This window comes from Mangifera indica, chromosome 15 (genome assembly GCF_011075055.1).
Source record: "Mangifera indica cultivar Alphonso chromosome 15, CATAS_Mindica_2.1, whole genome shotgun sequence".
Lineage (NCBI taxonomy): Eukaryota > Viridiplantae > Streptophyta > Magnoliopsida > Sapindales > Anacardiaceae > Mangifera > Mangifera indica.
Window position 1 is genome coordinate 3,087,147 of NC_058151.1, and position 17,178 is coordinate 3,104,324.

The 17,178-nt window shown below is 31.7% G+C and overlaps 2 protein-coding genes and 1 long non-coding RNA gene across 5 annotated transcripts; 2 read left to right on the forward strand and 1 right to left on the reverse strand.

Moving 5' to 3' along the window:
* Positions 1–4,788: 4,788 nt before the first annotated feature.
* On the forward strand, positions 4,789–11,654 carry LOC123198142. Of its 3 annotated transcripts, XR_006497971.1 has the most exons (5): positions 4,789–7,384; positions 9,659–9,870; positions 10,051–10,238; positions 11,238–11,310; positions 11,400–11,654. XR_006497971.1 is itself a non-coding variant. In XM_044612769.1 (1 exon), the coding sequence occupies exon 1, from the start codon at positions 5,046–5,048 to the stop codon at positions 7,386–7,388; it is 2,343 nt and encodes a 780-aa protein (XP_044468704.1). In that variant the 5' UTR covers positions 4,789–5,045; the 3' UTR covers positions 7,389–7,781. The 3 variants fall into 3 exon arrangements, 1 of the variants encoding a protein (XP_044468704.1); XR_006497970.1 differs by having other exon boundaries at positions 11,238–11,654; XM_044612769.1 differs by lacking the exons at positions 9,659–9,870; positions 10,051–10,238; positions 11,238–11,310; positions 11,400–11,654 and having other exon boundaries at positions 4,789–7,781.
* Positions 11,655–13,106: 1,452 nt separating this feature from the next.
* LOC123198143 lies at positions 13,107–14,113 on the forward strand. Its single transcript, XR_006497973.1, has 2 exons — positions 13,107–13,224; positions 13,839–14,113. It is a non-coding gene; the product is annotated as an uncharacterized LOC123198143 (long non-coding RNA).
* A 687-nt stretch (positions 14,114–14,800) lies between these two features.
* On the reverse strand, positions 14,801–15,330 carry LOC123197213 (zinc finger A20 and AN1 domain-containing stress-associated protein 7-like). Its single transcript, XM_044611396.1, has one exon. It carries the CDS (start codon positions 15,268–15,270, stop codon positions 14,833–14,835), a length of 438 nt encoding a protein of 145 aa, XP_044467331.1. The 5' UTR covers positions 15,271–15,330; the 3' UTR covers positions 14,801–14,832.
* Between the last annotated feature and the right edge of the window lie 1,848 nt (positions 15,331–17,178).

Genomic DNA, 17,178 nt, shown 5'->3' on the forward strand with positions numbered 1-17,178 from the left:
TGAAATTGAGTTGAGTCAAGTCTGAATTTGGATTAGTTCGAGTATGATTAGAGCTTTACAAATTTTCTTTAAACTAATTTGATTTTAGTTCAATTTGATGCAAGTCGAGCTCAGATTTGGTTCGAGTTTGATTATAGTGTTGAAATATATTTGAATTGAGTTGACTCAATACTATAATTGAATAAAAATAACAATTTTAGTCTGAATTTAGGATCTTTGGTATGCTCTGACCTAACGAGAAGAGTTTCTCAAATAGAAATGAGGAAAGGGACAAAGATAGGAATAAAAAATATCTTCGCAACTGACAATAAGCCAAAGTCAAGAATATATATGTACCCTCCTTGCGTTTTATATTAATTTATTTGCTTAAAATACAAATATATTTTATAGTTTTAAATTTATTTATGTTTTTTGTTGTGTATATGAAGGTGATTAACATATGCTATTTGTGTGCTTTTGAAATAGTGGTTTGATTTTAGTTTTAGTTAATTATATTATTTAATATATTTATATTATATTTAGCAGGTGTAAAGAAGATATTTCTTCTCATGAGTACAAGGATAGGGAAGGAATTTTTTCTCGTAAATAGAGAATGAGGAATCTTTGTCATCCTCATAACAAAGATGGGTTAGAATTGGAGATTGATATCTCCTACAGGGACGGAGATGGGAAATAGCGTATTTAACCCCACCTTGTCTCATTGTCATCTATATAGTTAAGCCAAAATCGACTAAAATGATATTATTTTTATGTATATACATAAAAATAATATCATTTTAGTTGATTCGAATCGAATTTTTCTAAACTTGCTAATTTAGCAAGTCGAATACTCCTAAATTCGAGTTTGACAATATAAAACTTTTATATTCAAACTCGAGCTCATCTTAATCAAACTCATTTTGAACTCAATTGAGCCAAGCTGGCGAACAACTTCGACCCTATTCTATATGAATCTAGCCCTGCTTTATATCCTCAATGAATGTATGATTATGGTTGAAAAAGATAAAGGAGGGTGATATAATAGTATTATTATGTTATGTTGTAACCACTTGACTCACCAAACCAATTAGTATGATTTACCCATCACAATCAAATAGTTAAGAGCCTTTTAGTTACATCCAATTATGCTTTTTTAATTTTCTCCATCATTTCTCTCTTTCTCTCTCTCTCTCTACTTCATCATTAAACATTATTATTTTAACCAAATAACCAATAGTTTTTTTGAAATTAAAATGGAAGGCCCAAAGTCTATTTCCCGCCCAAGGTTTGATGAACTACTAATTTTCACCGTAAACTTTGAAAAAGTCAAATACCCACTTGTACCCTATAAATCTTAATGAATTCCATCGGATATAAGAGTATAATAAATAATTTTCTATAAGATATAACGTTAAAATAGACAATTTATGGAATAAAAAAATCAAACTTTTAATATATTATTATAATACAAAATTTTATTATTATACAAAAACAATATTTTATTTTTAATATTCTATTTGTTATATAGCAATATTTGAATTAAAATTCATGAATTATCAAAATTCCAATAATTGACCTATTAAACACTAAATTATAACAACTTTTAACATGATCGATCTAACATACTTAGAACTTGACCTAATTCAATAATTTTATTTTATTTTAGTTTTTCAATACTTGTCAATCTTATAAATACGATTTTATTTCCATTATTTATATCTCATTATAAAACATTTAGGGAATGTTTGGTTTGAAAAATGTTTTATTATTAAAATTAAAAAATTATCTTAAAGATAGATTACCTTGAAAATTATTGGGTATAAATTATTACTATGTTTGATCAAATTTAATAAACTGGATAGGTATAAATAATTATTGTATTTGATTAAGGTTAATAAAAACATACTAATATATTATTTTACTTAAATATCTTTGGGTATAATTATTCTAAAATATTTTTTTATGTTATTTGTTATATTAATTGAAAATGAGATTATTTTTGCCCTAACAAAATTAATAAATAAGGATATAGTTATAATAAAATAAAGATTACTTTGGTAATCTTTTAATATCTAAACTGAAGGTGGTAATCAAATTACCACTTATATTACTTGTCACATCATCATTAGTAATAGAATATTATCGGAATCTTTTATTATTTATAAACCAAACCAAGTAATATAAATAATAAAAAATAAATTCCCTAAGTAATCTTTAATGTCTCCTAACCAAACACACCCTCATTACTAAAAGAAAACATACATGTTTTTTCAATCAAGGGTAAACTAGTAATTTAGTTTAAATTAACAGGATATACTAATAGAATTGGATGATAGGTACGTATTTAACTTATTCAAAAATAATGGGAGTGACTTGTTAGTTCATCAAACCTTGGGTGGGAAACAACGATTTGGCCTAAAATGAATTATAATACCCAAATCAACTCATGGGTTAACATTCCATTTTCAATATTCTATGCAATTATTACGCCATCCCACCCCTATTCTCCTCTCATATCTTCAACTTTACCCCCATAACAAGCAACCCCCCCTCTTATCCTAATCATAATTGCAAAAAATCTTCCCATTATTTATTTATTTTTATAATTTTCATGGAAATAAAACAAAAAAATTAAGAGTAAAGAAATAAATAAAGATATTTCGACAAAAGAATTAATTTTTTCTTTGACTTTTTTTTTTTTCTCTTTTCTTATAAAGTAACGTTTCACATCAATATTTTTATTATAAAATTGTAAATAGGATTTAAAAAAATCAACATTCTTTTAGATGAATAAAATAAATAGTAATTTAAAGAGATTTTATTGATTATATACGTGATTAATTTGTAATTTTTATTTTTATATAATTTTAACCAGCAATAAAACTACACATGTAATTTTTATACATAAATAACGATATATTATCATATAATTATGTATTGTTTTATCTTTAATTTATAATTATCCAATTATATGATGACACGTTATTATTTGTATATAAAATTATATATAAAAATTATACACATAATACTACTATTTTTATCAGATACAGTTTTAAAATAAATATGTTAAATATATATTTTTTAGCATATTATGTACATAATTTTAAGTATTTAATTGAATACTCAGATGATATATCATATAATTGAATATTATTTTATCTTTTAAGTCATATAATTACATAATACCCAATTAGGGGATACACAAAATTCTATTGTATTTTGTTCACAACTTTAAATATTTATAAAAAAGACTCGGAGTAAAACTTTAAGATTGTGACACAATGTTTTGTGATAAAGTAACATGATGAGTGCAAATAATGACATGTTATCATATGATTGAATGTTGTTTTATCTTTAATTTAAAATTATTCAATCACATACTCATGTGTCATGGTTTTTACACAAGTTTGTGTTTATTGTCTGTGATAATATTGCAAATTCAAAGAAAAAATAAATAATTAAAATCAATATTATGTGTACCCACTTTGAATATATAAATGGGTACAGACTACACACTTATATATGTCATCATGTGACTAAGTATTACTTTATCTTTAATTTAAAATCATTCAATCACATGATGACATATATCAAATATGTATCTATTTGTGTACTCAAAATAGTTTTATATAGTTTTATTGATTAATTAATAATAATTCAATAAAATTATGTGTACATATTTTAGTATATAATTTGGGTACAGAGATGATATGTCATTATATGATTGAATGATTTTTAATTAAAGATAAAGTAAAATTTAATCATATAATGAGATATTATCTATATATTTAAAGAGCATTGCTATGTGTATACACTTTTGATACACAAATGTGTATATATATATATGTGTTATCATATGATTGAGTGTTGTTTTATCATTAATTCAAAATCATTTAATCACATCATGATACATATTTGTGTACTAAAAATATATATACATAATTTTATTCGTATTTACACTATGTATAAAAAATGTATACACGTGACATTGCTAGTAATAATTATTGTATAATAACAAGGCCAAATGACTATTTTCCACCCAAGTTTTAACTTAAACTCAAAAGTACACTTGCGATAATTTAAAAACCCAGTCATCTACCCATTCCTAAACTTCAATTAAAATTGTTGTTAAATGTAAAACCATCATTTCAATAATAATATTAAAAAATATATAATTTTATCTCATTTTTCTCTTCTCATAAATTTTGAAAATTAACATTTCATCTCAAGTCTCAACTTTGAAAAGTGACTTATTCCCTTCTAAATCCATAAGTTTTTTCTTCAACTCTTTGACCACCGGTTTTCAACCTATACCTGGCTATCAAAGCCTTCGCCCCAAACCTAGGGACAACAAAACATCATCCTTTAGAAGATGATGCTTATCGTTCAAATGAAAGTTTTAGTTGGATTTCAAAAACAGGTCGTTATTTGTTGAAGGAAGTGATTGGATTTCGAGATATCAAATCCCAAGAGAAAAAGTAAAATTTTCAAACATTAATCTAGAAAAAAATTATTAATTTTTTAAATTAATAGAAGAAAATAAGATATAGTTTTAAGTATTTTAATATTATTAATAAAATAATAATTTTATTTTTAACCCTAGTAGAAATATTTTAGATATGTAATAATAGAGTAAAATTTAAGTGAACATTTAATTTTTCAAATAGCAAGTGTATATATTTATCTTCCCACCCCAACTTGGGTGGAAAATAGGCCTAATAACAATAAGAAATAGTAAATTTGTTAATGTTAGTGTGTGTATATATATATTATAATTAGCCACGAGTATAATGAAACAAGACATAGCACCTTTGTTTTATAAAAGAGACGGGCACTCTCTCTCTCTCTCACACTCTCTCTCTCACCTTCAAGTCTTGGACGTCAACTTAAGGTAAACAATTCCACAAACAGCTCACACACTTGTTCTGCACAGACCCTGTCTCAATTCACTTCCCTTTTTGTTTGGTTGATCACACATATGAACAACATAAATCACTTTCACACCCCTTCAAACTGATTCATCAATCAAATCACATCCAAAACCCACATACTTTTTTCTCTTAATTATGGCTTCGACGAACTCACCAGCGCCACCACCTCCGCAACCGCCGCCTGACCCGTCCTCTTCAACAGACGACGACGTTGCTGCGAAGGCCCTGAGCAAGCGTTTCGAAGGTCTGATGATGGTCCGAATCAAGGCTATAAAAGGGAAAGGGGCGTGGTACTGGACTCACTTAGAGCCCATACTTGTTAAAAACCCGGATACAAATCTTCCTAAAGCTGTTAAACTCAAGTGTTCCTTATGCGATGCCGTTTTCTCTGCGTCTAATCCTTCGAGGACGGCCTCCGAGCACCTTAAACGTGGCACCTGCCCCAATTTCAGCGCCGTTTTGAGAACAAACCATTCTCTTTCGCCGATACCGTTGTCTTCCTTGGCTTCAACTTCTGTTGTTCATGTTAATAACAATTCTATGGGCAATAATACTAACAGCATTAACAGAAAGCGAAGTAAGAACCAAACGGAAACAGGTAACTCTTCTCATTATCACCAACTTAACAACATCAATTCACTAGCGATAGTTGAGTTAAGTCGTGGTTGTAATGAACCGAGTTATTCTCCGGGTAATGCGGTATCGACTCAGCAACATTTGGTTCTATCTGGTGGGAAAGAAGACTTGGGAGCTTTAGCAATGTTGGAAGATAGTGTTAAGAAGCTAAAGAGTCCTAAAACTAGGCCTGGTCCTGTGCTAAGCAAGGAACAGATTGATTCAGCTGTTGAATTATTAGCTGATTGGTTTTATGATTCGTGTGGGTCGGTTTCATTTTCGAGTCTTGACCATCCAAAGTTCAAGGCGTTTCTTAATCAAGTGGGTTTGCCGTTCGTGTCCCGTAGGGAGGTTTTGGAAGCTAGACTGGATAGCAAGTTCGTTGAGGCTAAAACTGAGTCAGAAGCTCGAATTAGAGAGGCTATGTTTTTTCAACTTGCTTCTGATGGGTGGAAGATTAAAAGTTGTGGTGGTGAAGATAACTTAGTTAAGTTTACTGTTAATTTGCCTAATGGGACTAGTGTGTACCAAAAGGCGGTGATCACTGGAGGATTAGTTTCGTCTAAGTATGCTGAAGAGATTTTGTGGGAGACCGTGACCGGAATATGTGGGAGTGGTGTTCAGAGATGTGTAGGGGTAGTTGCTGATAAGTATAAGGCTAAGGCATTGAGAAATTTAGAGATTCAGAATCAGTGGATGGTTAATCTGTCCTGTCAGCTTCAAGGGTTTGTCAGTTTGATAAAGGACTTTAGCAAAGGCCTTCCTGTGTTCGGGACTGTTACTGAGAATTGCTTGAGGATTGCGAATTTTGTAAATAATAAATCGCAGATTAGGAATAGTTTACGGAAGTACAAGATGCTGGAGCTTGAGTACGTTGGTTTGATTCGAGTTCCTTCAAACAAATGTGATTGTGAAAACAACTTTGTTCCCGTTTTTGCAATGTTGGAGGATATATTAAGCTCTGCCCGTGTGCTTCAAATGGTTGTCTTGGATGAGTCTTTTAAGGTAAGCTGCATGGAGGATCCAGTTGCTAGGGAAGTTGTTGGGTTGATTCAAAGCGAGGTGTTTTGGAATGAACTGGAAGCTGTTTATTCACTTGTGAAGCTCATTAAAGGGATGACTCAAGAGATTGAGGCTGAGAGACCATTAATTGGACAATGCCTCCCACTTTGGGAGGAGTTGAGATCAAAAGTCAAGAATTGGTGTGCCAAATTTGGTATTGGTGAAGCACCTGTTGAGAAAATAGTTGAAAAAAGATTTAGGAAAAACTATCATCCAGCATGGTCAGCTGCTTTTATTCTTGACCCTCTTTACTTGGTGAGGGATAATAGCGGAAAATACCTCCCCCCGTTCGGATGCTTGACGCAAGAGCAGGAAAAGGATGTGGATAAGCTGATAACCCGACTTGTTTCAAGGGAAGAAGCTCATCTTGCATTGATGGAGCTCATGAAATGGAGATCAGAAGGGCTAGACCCACTGTATGCTCAGGCTGTCCAGGTTAAACAGAGAGATCCTATAACTGGAAAGATGAAAATTGCTAATCCCCAGAGCAGTAGGCTTGTCTGGGAAACTTGCCTTAGTGAGTACAAGTCATTAGGGAAAGTTGCAGTGAGGTTAATTTTCCTACATGCAACCTCATCTGGGTTTAAGTGTAATTGGTCCTTTCTGAAGTGGGTTTGTGTGCATAGACACTCACGAGTGGGTCTTGAAAGGGCTCAGAAGATGATATTTGTTGCAGCTCATGCCAAGCTTGAAAGACGGGATTTCTCTAATGAGGAAGAAAAGGATGCGGAGCTCTTTGCTACATCAGGCTGTGAGGATGACATGCTCAACGAAGTCTTTGCTGATGCATCATCAATGTAATGTTTTCCTTTTTAACTCCTGTAAACTTATGAAGCTGTAGGATTTACTGAATTATTTTCCGCGGCTCTTCTCTTGTCCATCTTTATATAGTAGAAGATTTAGAGAGGTATTGCTGGCACAGATACATATAGGAAGGGATTTGACATCTCCTGCAGCGCAGTTTGTGTAGAAGAGACCCTTCCTTGTTTATAAACATAACATTAAAAAGGCTCAGGACCATAACAGGAAGGATGTTGAACTTTGTGCTAGAATGTTAGAGCTATATTTTATTATATCGTAATTTTTTGTTGATAGTTCAATCTTATGAGTTCAAAATGAATGTTTATTTGTAAATACTGACCAGAATGAATGATTTACTGACTTTGTCTGATATCTATTGCTGCTTTTACTTTCCTTTGTGTGTCTAATATCTATACTGTTCTCGTGAATAGACATTATAAGTTCATCTTCTGCAATCTGCTGGTAGATGACTTCCTGATAATTTTCACTGCTTACCTTTTTGGAATTGGTGAGTAATTTTTCATTTGTTGAAGACTGTCAATGGAATAATAGACTTAAGCATCAATCAATGTGGACATTGTGCTAAAAGTATTCTACTGTTTAAAGAATGAAACTATATTACAAATTTTTCTGTCCAAAATGGTGACTGGCAGAGATGAATGTCCAATTGTCTGGATCAATAATAAAAAGAGATTAGGGAAGACGGTGATATGAACCAGAAGGTAAAATTAGCTAAATTAAGAGCAGTAGATGGTTAGATTTCAAAGACTTCATAAGGACTGAACTTATTCATACCTAAGGAGGTTATAGGTATCATTTTGACCATGTAATACTCATTTTAAGAATTTTTTTTTTCAAGCTAATACCATTGTGCATCACATCAGTGATCTTAAAAGGATACCAACTAATATGGATGGTCAAGTCTCTTGTGTTTCACATTATCTTGTGATTCAATAAAAAAAGACATTATGTGATGTTATAACATGTACTGAGAGCATTAGCGCATATGAAGGTTGATATTCTTCATTTTGCAGAAGTTTTTCAAAAACCTAGTTGTGGCTTCATAACACTTTTCCCACTTTAAATTTATTAGCTTCATGTTACTCCCTCCTAACTTGTAATTATATTTCACTTGCATTCCTTGATAAATGGGGTTATAACTCATTATGCAAGTAAACATATGATCTCAACGAGGGCACACCTAGTTATATCATGAGCATAATCATCCACTGCCTTTATTCTTGCCACATATTCTGAATCTTGGCCAAAGAGGAAAATGTAACTTTTTCTCTGTCAATTATAATAGTTCTGTTTTGGTCCTCAGCTTTTGCTTATATTCCGAATTTTGCTCTAGCTGTCTTATGACTTCAAGACAAAAGCTTTGAATGCTTTGCTTGAACTGTCCATTGTAAAACTCTTTGATTAGAGGGAGTTCTGGTATCCCATGCTATGCTCACACTTGTACACAAAAGTACTTCTTTGGCATGATATGGAACAAGAGTATAGTATATGTTCTCAAGAAGTTTTAGAGCAGATAACCAGAAGGCTTGCCTGACTATGGGGAAGGCAACCCTAATTTTTCTCGTAGATTTTTTCTACATAGGCTCCTACATTAGACTTTTTATACATTACAACACCTAGGTTTAAATCATACATTTTGACATTATACTCTGTTCAACCAAGTCCTAATGTCTTCTGAGTGAGTGTTAGAGGTTTTCAGTACCTAGAGACTGACTCACCTGATATATGTCATAACTATTAAAACCCAATGACAAGTGTCGAAGGCAGGAACAAACTGACTAGAAACTATTACTCAAGTTTGCGATCATATATCTAGTAGATTCCTAGGAAGGTTCTTGCTGCATATAATTGACCCATTTTGAGCAGTTAATGGTCATATGAATTAAAATGTAGTCTTTTATTGTTCTCTTTAATTCTTTCATTTTTTTTGGTAGTTGTCCTTTTTCTACAGAAGAGCATATGCAACTAACAACAAAAAACCTTATAATCTGTGTTGTAGCGCTATTAAATAAAAGGTAAATTAGAATCTTTAAAAATTTGGTGAATTCTTGATTACATCGTTGAGAAGAGCAAAGTATGCTAAAGTTTGTAATGTTTCATATTTGACTGTTTGGTGACATAAGAAAGAGACCAGTGTATGCTTGGACTGGAGTGGCCACTATTATAAGATCCATTCTTGGTAGAAGATGTTGCAAACGACACCAAAATAGTTTTGTTCTGAAATTTCTGATTGTATATTTTTGCTGCAGACCAGGGCTTGCTTGAACCAGTCGGGAATATGGCAAATCAGACTTGTGTCAACCTTGGGAAAACTGGAGAGCAGATCTTTGTTGCTGAAGCAGCACTTATTGGTGATATGACACAACTGAATCACCTAAGGTGCCTGTTTCTAAAAATGTGGAGCCCCACCGCGAGGAGTGGATGTCCATCTCAGTGCTTTTATTGTCATAGTCAAAGAAAAGTGAGGACAAAGGGGCCTTCTTTCCCATCATTTCATTTTTGCTCACTATTTATCTATTAGTTTATTGTTTTTGCTAGGCTTATAAGGCATCAAATCTGGTGACTTATTTTTTAAACGGTGCAAATTATTGTGACATTCTTACATTGTTAATGGGACCTTTTTCAAACTTTTGATGTCAAGGTTGAAAATTAAATCGTGGAGAGCTGTCGGTTAGAGTAGCCATGAGTACTAAACAGTAGTGAGCAAAACAGAAGCAAGGAGGCTTGTCGGCATAAGGAGGCACATAGAATGGCTGATAGGGATATTGTGATGACCTTGAACGTGTTTGCAGGTTCTACATTTCAGCAAGTGATATTATAACTCAGCAGGTTGGTGGTTACAATGGTGATGACTTCATTATGTCAAATGTAGTTAACTTTTGGCTTGACATGTGGTTAAGTTTATACACGATGAAGCATCTTTATCCTTATCCAAGACCTAAGGACAATGTTCTACTATAAATTTAAAATTTTAGGAGTTAATAATAATAATAATTTGCTAAAATATTTAGGCTGGCTGTTGAGCTAATGTGGTTGGGAGTCCTGGTACATTGTTAAACATATTGTATCGTACACAATGCTATAAACACAATATAGGCTGGATCACTGATTTGTGTATAGAGTGGTTGTCTGAGCATATATAGCTTGTGGTAATCGTCTAATATATATCCCTCGAATCCTATTCTCCCTGCTATACCCAACTCACAGTCATTGAAACTCAAAACCTATGAGAACAGAAAAATAAAAAATAAAAAAGCATGAATGCAGTTTGGTGGTGGAATGCATGAATGCAGTCTATGGCAGGTGAAACATTAAAATCTACTGCCAGTGTTACCCATAAACCATGAAGATGGAAAAAAGAACGTTAAATGGAAGAGGGAACTATGAAATGAAAATTGCTGATGGGTGACAAAATAGAATGTGGGATACTTGTTTGCTATTATTATGTTCGAGTAGCAGTCAAACAGTACTCTAGTTTTCAGATGCTCATCATTTTTGGTGTTAAGACATTTTAATGGTAGTTTTGGTAGATATTCCTTTCTTTTCTTTCTTTCTATCATTTTTTTTAGAAAAAACATATCCATCATTTCCTCTTATCATAGGAGGACCCATAAAACAGTTTGAGCTTTGGACCCCCTCCCCCTCATTCTCTCTCCATGCATGGGCTTAGATTTGTCCACCCTCCTTTTGTCTGTCAATGAAAGTGAAATAACCCTATTGTATTGAGTTAAATGTGAAAATGAATTGGATTCTCACTTTTTATGGGTAAGTTTATTAGTAGAGTAAAATGTATTTACCTATGCTACTCAATTTGGTGGAGATACGCAGGAAGGATCCTGTCGGCAAGGTCAGTAATGTTGACTGCTCACCAACCAGAAAGGAGAGCTTTTTCAATCGTATGGTATGGTTTCATTGTTCTCTCCACTCATCTTCTTGTTCAAAAGGAATAAGTATAATGATTAGTACTGAAACACAACTCTTTTTATACAGGAGTCTTCTAACTTTCAATCATCCACCATCATTAATCTTTCTTTTCATCATCTCTCGTTTTAACTTTCATTTATTCAACAACTCTTGGTAGTATTTGAAATCGAAATCCATTCATGTGAAAATCATGTAGGATGGTGTTGAAATGGATTGCTATACTTATGCAGTTTTTTTGTCACTATAATGCTACTGATACTGATATTTCGCATCATGTAACTGGACTTTTCACTTGAAGAAAATTGAAAAAATTATGGTAAATTAAATGTATTTGATTTTTGCTTACTTTTGGGTGGGTAGAGGAGATGGATATTGACTATAGAGGTAAGAAATTTGGTTTACTAATGAAAAGAACTATAGATTGTGGTGGGTAATAAGTATAAATGATCCAAGAATAATTGAGCTTGCTATTTAGTTATGGTTTTTGATTCACCTAACAGGCAGTTGGCTTTTCTTTCTTTGGTTTTTTCCTCTTGTTATCTTCTTCTCTGGGCATCAGGTTTTAAAGACATCTAATAATACTCCATTAAAACCAGTAATTTATGAAAATATCATGCTTCATATAGTGGATTTAAAACTACTTATTAGACATGCATATGCACCATTATTATGTCTTTTTTCAATTATTTCATATAGAAATGTCCAACCTTTCTAGAACAGGAGCCTTCTTGTGAAATTGGGTACTCATAGAAAGCTTGAATTATACCAGCCTCATCAAAACCCTTTTTTATTTTTTTCATAATTTAAATTTTAATCAAGAAAACAAAATCAGTAGCAGAGGACCCATCTAATCCCTTTAATAATCATGATTTACACTTATTAACCAAAATAACTAATTATAATTCCCTAATATTCCTCCAATTACATGATTGCTTAAAGATATTGTTAATTGTACCTAAACCTAATAATAAATGTAATTAGGAAGCAGACAATATTTCTTACTGGACCACCTTTAATGGTCCAGGGTATTGAAATGATGGGTTTTGTATTTGACCTATTGTGGATTAGTGGAGGTAATTTCTTAGCTAATCATAACTAATTAGAAACAGGGAGATTATTTATTATATAATTATGTATTTATCTGTGTGCTACCTCTTGGCCAAACCAAGTCAATGCACTTATTCCCACCCAAGGCTTGTTGCATTCCTAAACCGATATCTCTTAAGTATTAAAAACCAAAATATCTACCTATGAGTTATTAAAATTATCAAAACCAGTTAACATTATCTATTTTCTTCATAAATTTATAAAATTAACAATTTTTCTTAAGATTATTAACTTTGTTATCGTCTTTAGATGATGACAAAGTCTTTGTCCAGAGACGAAGACATCGTCTTTGTCACTGGACAAAGACAAGTCATCTTTGTCTAGAGACAACGTCAAAAAATGGAAAGAGAAAAGAAAAAAACTTTAGGGGAGAAAATATAATAATTTAAAGTTTAATCTTAGGAGAAAATTGTTAGTTTTTTAAACTTAGAAGAAAAATTGATAACGTTTATTATTTTAATATATTACTGACTAAATGAAAATTTTATCTTTGAAACTTAGTTGGTTCTGTTAATTTTAATAATTTATGGGTGGACATTTGAGTTTTCAATCCTTCATGGATACTAATTTGGAAATGTAACAAATCTGGGGTGGGAATAAGTCCTTCGGCCAGAATTGAATTAAGAATACAATTGATGGATATATTTGACTCTTTTTTGTTACATTTGGTGGACGAAGATTCGAAGAAGATTGATAATTGTAGAAGACAGACAGAGTTCTGTTTGTTGGGCTGATTTTCTAAATCCAGCTCAAACGTTGACATTTGCCCATCTCTATTCTCCAGGTAAAGAATAACCCAGTTCCTATTTTTAATTTAAATAAAAATTTTCTATTAGTTTATATTTAATTATAAGTTAATAAATATTTATTTATTTATTTACACTTAAAACTTAAGGATAGAAATTCTTCTTGTTCTTACTTACTGTAATCCCAAGAAAATTATTTAATTTGATTAACTTTATGCGAATAATTACTAATTTCATTTTTTGGTTCCCGTGAAAAAAATATTATCAGTCATATATGCTAAAAAATAAAAATAAAAATTATATTCCTAAACTCAATATAAGAGAGTAAAAATAAATAATGAAAACACATACCACATGAAATAACTTAGAAATATATGTAAATAAAGTAGCTATGAGCTAAAAGCCTTAAACCTAGACATGGGCTTGGCCCAGACCCCTCATTTGCAAGCCATGTCAGCTTCTTAGGGTAAAGCTTGCAAGTTGATCTATTAAAAAATAATAAAATATTAAAAAATTATTGAAATATATTTAACTTTGCAAGCTGGTCCACTAAGGGTTTACGAAGACACAAGATTTAAAAAACCCTAACTTGTGCTGTGGGCTTTGATATGTTCGTGAACTAGCTCGGCCTGCTAAACCCATCAATTGACAGGCATATGCATTACCCAACCTCTAGGCTCATGGGACTATGCTGGAGCGGCCCGATACAGTGCACCACTATGTCTATTTAAACCCTTTACAAGGGGAAAAAAAAAAAAAGGCAAAAAGACTCAATAGCTATCTTCATCTAGATTTGGTTTGCCACACTCTTGAGTAATATCACCTAGTTATTCTTGTTTATATCTCTTATTCATCTTATACAACAGTGTAGCCATGCCTTAAATTTTCAGATCAATCCAATCATATATTTAAAGTTGCTTTCCTTAATTAATTTTGTGTTTTGTTTTTACTTTTCTTTCATAGGAAATCACCTGTTTTTTTCATTTTTTGGGTGGAATCTTAAATGAGAAAAGGGTTAGTGGGAGTAGAGGTAGACATGAACCAAACCGAGTCCTAACACCCTTTGACTCGAATTCGGTTTGAATGAAAAATAGTTTGTATCCAACAATTAAATATTTAATTGTTGGATACATCGAACTCAAGATTTGGTGATTTTGCTTATTTTCCGACAACAAAAATGTTAAAAACAGGGTAGTAAATCATTTCTTACTGTGCCTACTCACATCAACCTTCCATCTTTGTTCATCGAACTCAAGATTTGGAGATTTTGCTTGTTTTCCGACAACATAAATGTTAAAAAAGGATAGTGAATCATTTCTTATCATGTCTTATAGCTTATAACGTAGAGATTTAAACATTTTGGTGTAGATTTAACGTGTTTTTCACTGCAATTTTTCTTTATTTGGGTGAAATAGCTTTATCCAACAATTAAATATTTAATTTTTTTTCTTATTAAACATCTTTTAATTATTATTTTTAATTAAACCTCTTTTAGAATTCAAATAGGTACTAACTGACCTCATTGGAAAAGTTTGGTGTACAGACAACATTATAAATTCTATTATTAACTGAAGAAAATACACAAAGAACTTAAAAAAGAAAAAGTATGGCCTAAAAAATTCAATTTGAAACAACCATGAATCGAATCAAATCCTATCTGCAAGTTTATCACCATTAACCAGTGGATTCTGTTTAACCAGAATTTCACGGTCAGCTTTCTTGTAATCAAAACTACAACGATGTTCTTTCGGGTATCGGTGCATCCCACAAAATGTGTACCCACATCGACACTCGAAACCTGTCAATCCAATCTTCTTCCTGCAATTCTTGCATCGATTCTTCACACCTGAACCAGATGTGGCAAAATTCGATGTCGTTTCGGTTGACCTAGAATCAGAAGCAATGCTTGATTCACATGGAGTCAAATTTTTATCCAGGTTTAATGCTTTGGCTTCATTCTTAGCAATAAACTCAGACTTGAGATATTCTTTGTAACACTTTGAACACATATTTTTGTTCTCCTGAGAGCCATAAAACCCACAACCCTTTACGCAAAGTGGTGCAATCGCCTTGTTTAGATCCATCTTTGTTCTTCTTCTTCTTCTTCTTCTTTTTGGCTTTTACACCGCACTGTGATTACTTCTTGTTTTTGTAATGTGAATAAGCTGGTGGGTTCGTGATTGTGTGTTGGTTATTTATAGAGAGTCTAGAAAAGAATACCCTCAGCTAAATCAAAATCCTTTTCCTATGAGGATTGAATATCCTGAAGGGTAAATGACAACTAAGAGGATTCAGAACTGGCACTACTTAGTTCTCTAGGAAAATATTTCCTAATAGGAATAGAAGAAACCTTAATCCTACTTGGGAGTTTATTTCCTAGTAAGAATTGTGACAGAAGAAACAACATTTCGATCTAGTGAATTTTTCTCCTCCTCTGCCCATGGTTTATCTCAGGATTTGGGCTCTCTACTTAAATTCCTTTGGGCTATTTTTATGCCTTATCTCGGACGCTCACTTTGTTCAATGCCCCAATCAAACCCATAACCAAGATAACAACTTTCAAAGATTACTCTTTTTTCAAATTTTTATTATTTATGTTTTAAAAATCTAAATATTTACTTTCATGTTAAAATTCACTATTAATTTAAGGGTAAAAATGTTACTTAACTAAAAATATTTAAAAAAAAAAAACTTATCACATTCTATTTTCTTAATTTAAAAATCTAACAATTTTTTTCTATCCAAAATTTAAAAAATAAGAAATTCCTTTTGGGGTTTTGAAACTGTCATTAGAGATAGCGAAATTCGTTATCTTTGGCTGCATTCTTTCTCTCTCCATCGCCCACTTAAGTAGGATGTGTTAGAAAGATAAAAAATAAAACTATACATATAAATAAATTATGCAAACTTATTTATATAAATTAAGAAGACTACTTATGATTGGGTGATGTGATTATTTACTTTCTATTTTACTTCAAAATCATTCAATCAAATATTTTTATTTTAATTTGTATAATTTATTTGTATATAAAGTATTATTCGAAATTATAACGAGGTGAAAAACCATGGAAGACTTTCAAACTAGCTCTTAACAATCTCTCCCATTCCTCATGTTAACCCCACAAAGCCGCAAATTTCATCACTCGCTCAATTTTATCCCAAAGAGTCGAGCTCTCAATGGGCTTCTACCCCCACCCCATCTCGGAAAGATTACAAACGAAGAGAGGCTCTCTAGGAGATAACATTGATCTTTTAGAATACTGTTTGAAAATTCATGTCTCTGGTTCATTCATTTTCTAGTTCAAGTACATTTTAATCTTCTACGTGGTGCTCCCGAAACTTGCGGCTCCATTCACCACAATGCCTAAAACAAGGAAAAATGCCACTCACCATAATGCTCTCTTTCTCTTAGACTGTAAGCATAAAAATCGAATTGAAAAATGAGACTCTTTTGTACAAGAAAGTATGAGTCCAAGTCTTTCTTGATGATATATCAAGATCGAATTCTTGACTTATCTAGTTCAGTAATTGTGAGGTCGATCGTTGAATCTAAAGTTTACCTTATCTAATGTGATTGATTCGGTTTTATAAAAGTAATGATTCAGTTCAAATAGGGTTTCTTATTACAAAAAAAAAAAATCTAATTAAAAAATGAGACTCCTTTATATAAATTTTTAAAAAATAACTGTTTAGAATGAACATTTTATATTTAAAAACAGACATCCTAAATATTTATACCGCTTTAATCATATCTCCTTCTCTTTTAAAATTATGTCTTTAATGATCTCTATGGTGAATGACATTTCATCTATATAGTTATTCACAATTAAAGAATAATCGTTCATCTATCTAAATGATATCAAATGGAATAAATATTACACCCTTACAAATGAACAACTATTCCACCTCTTAATTCAATACTTACAACAATTTTGTAACTTAGACCATTCATGCATATATATATATATATATATATATGCATGGATTTTAGT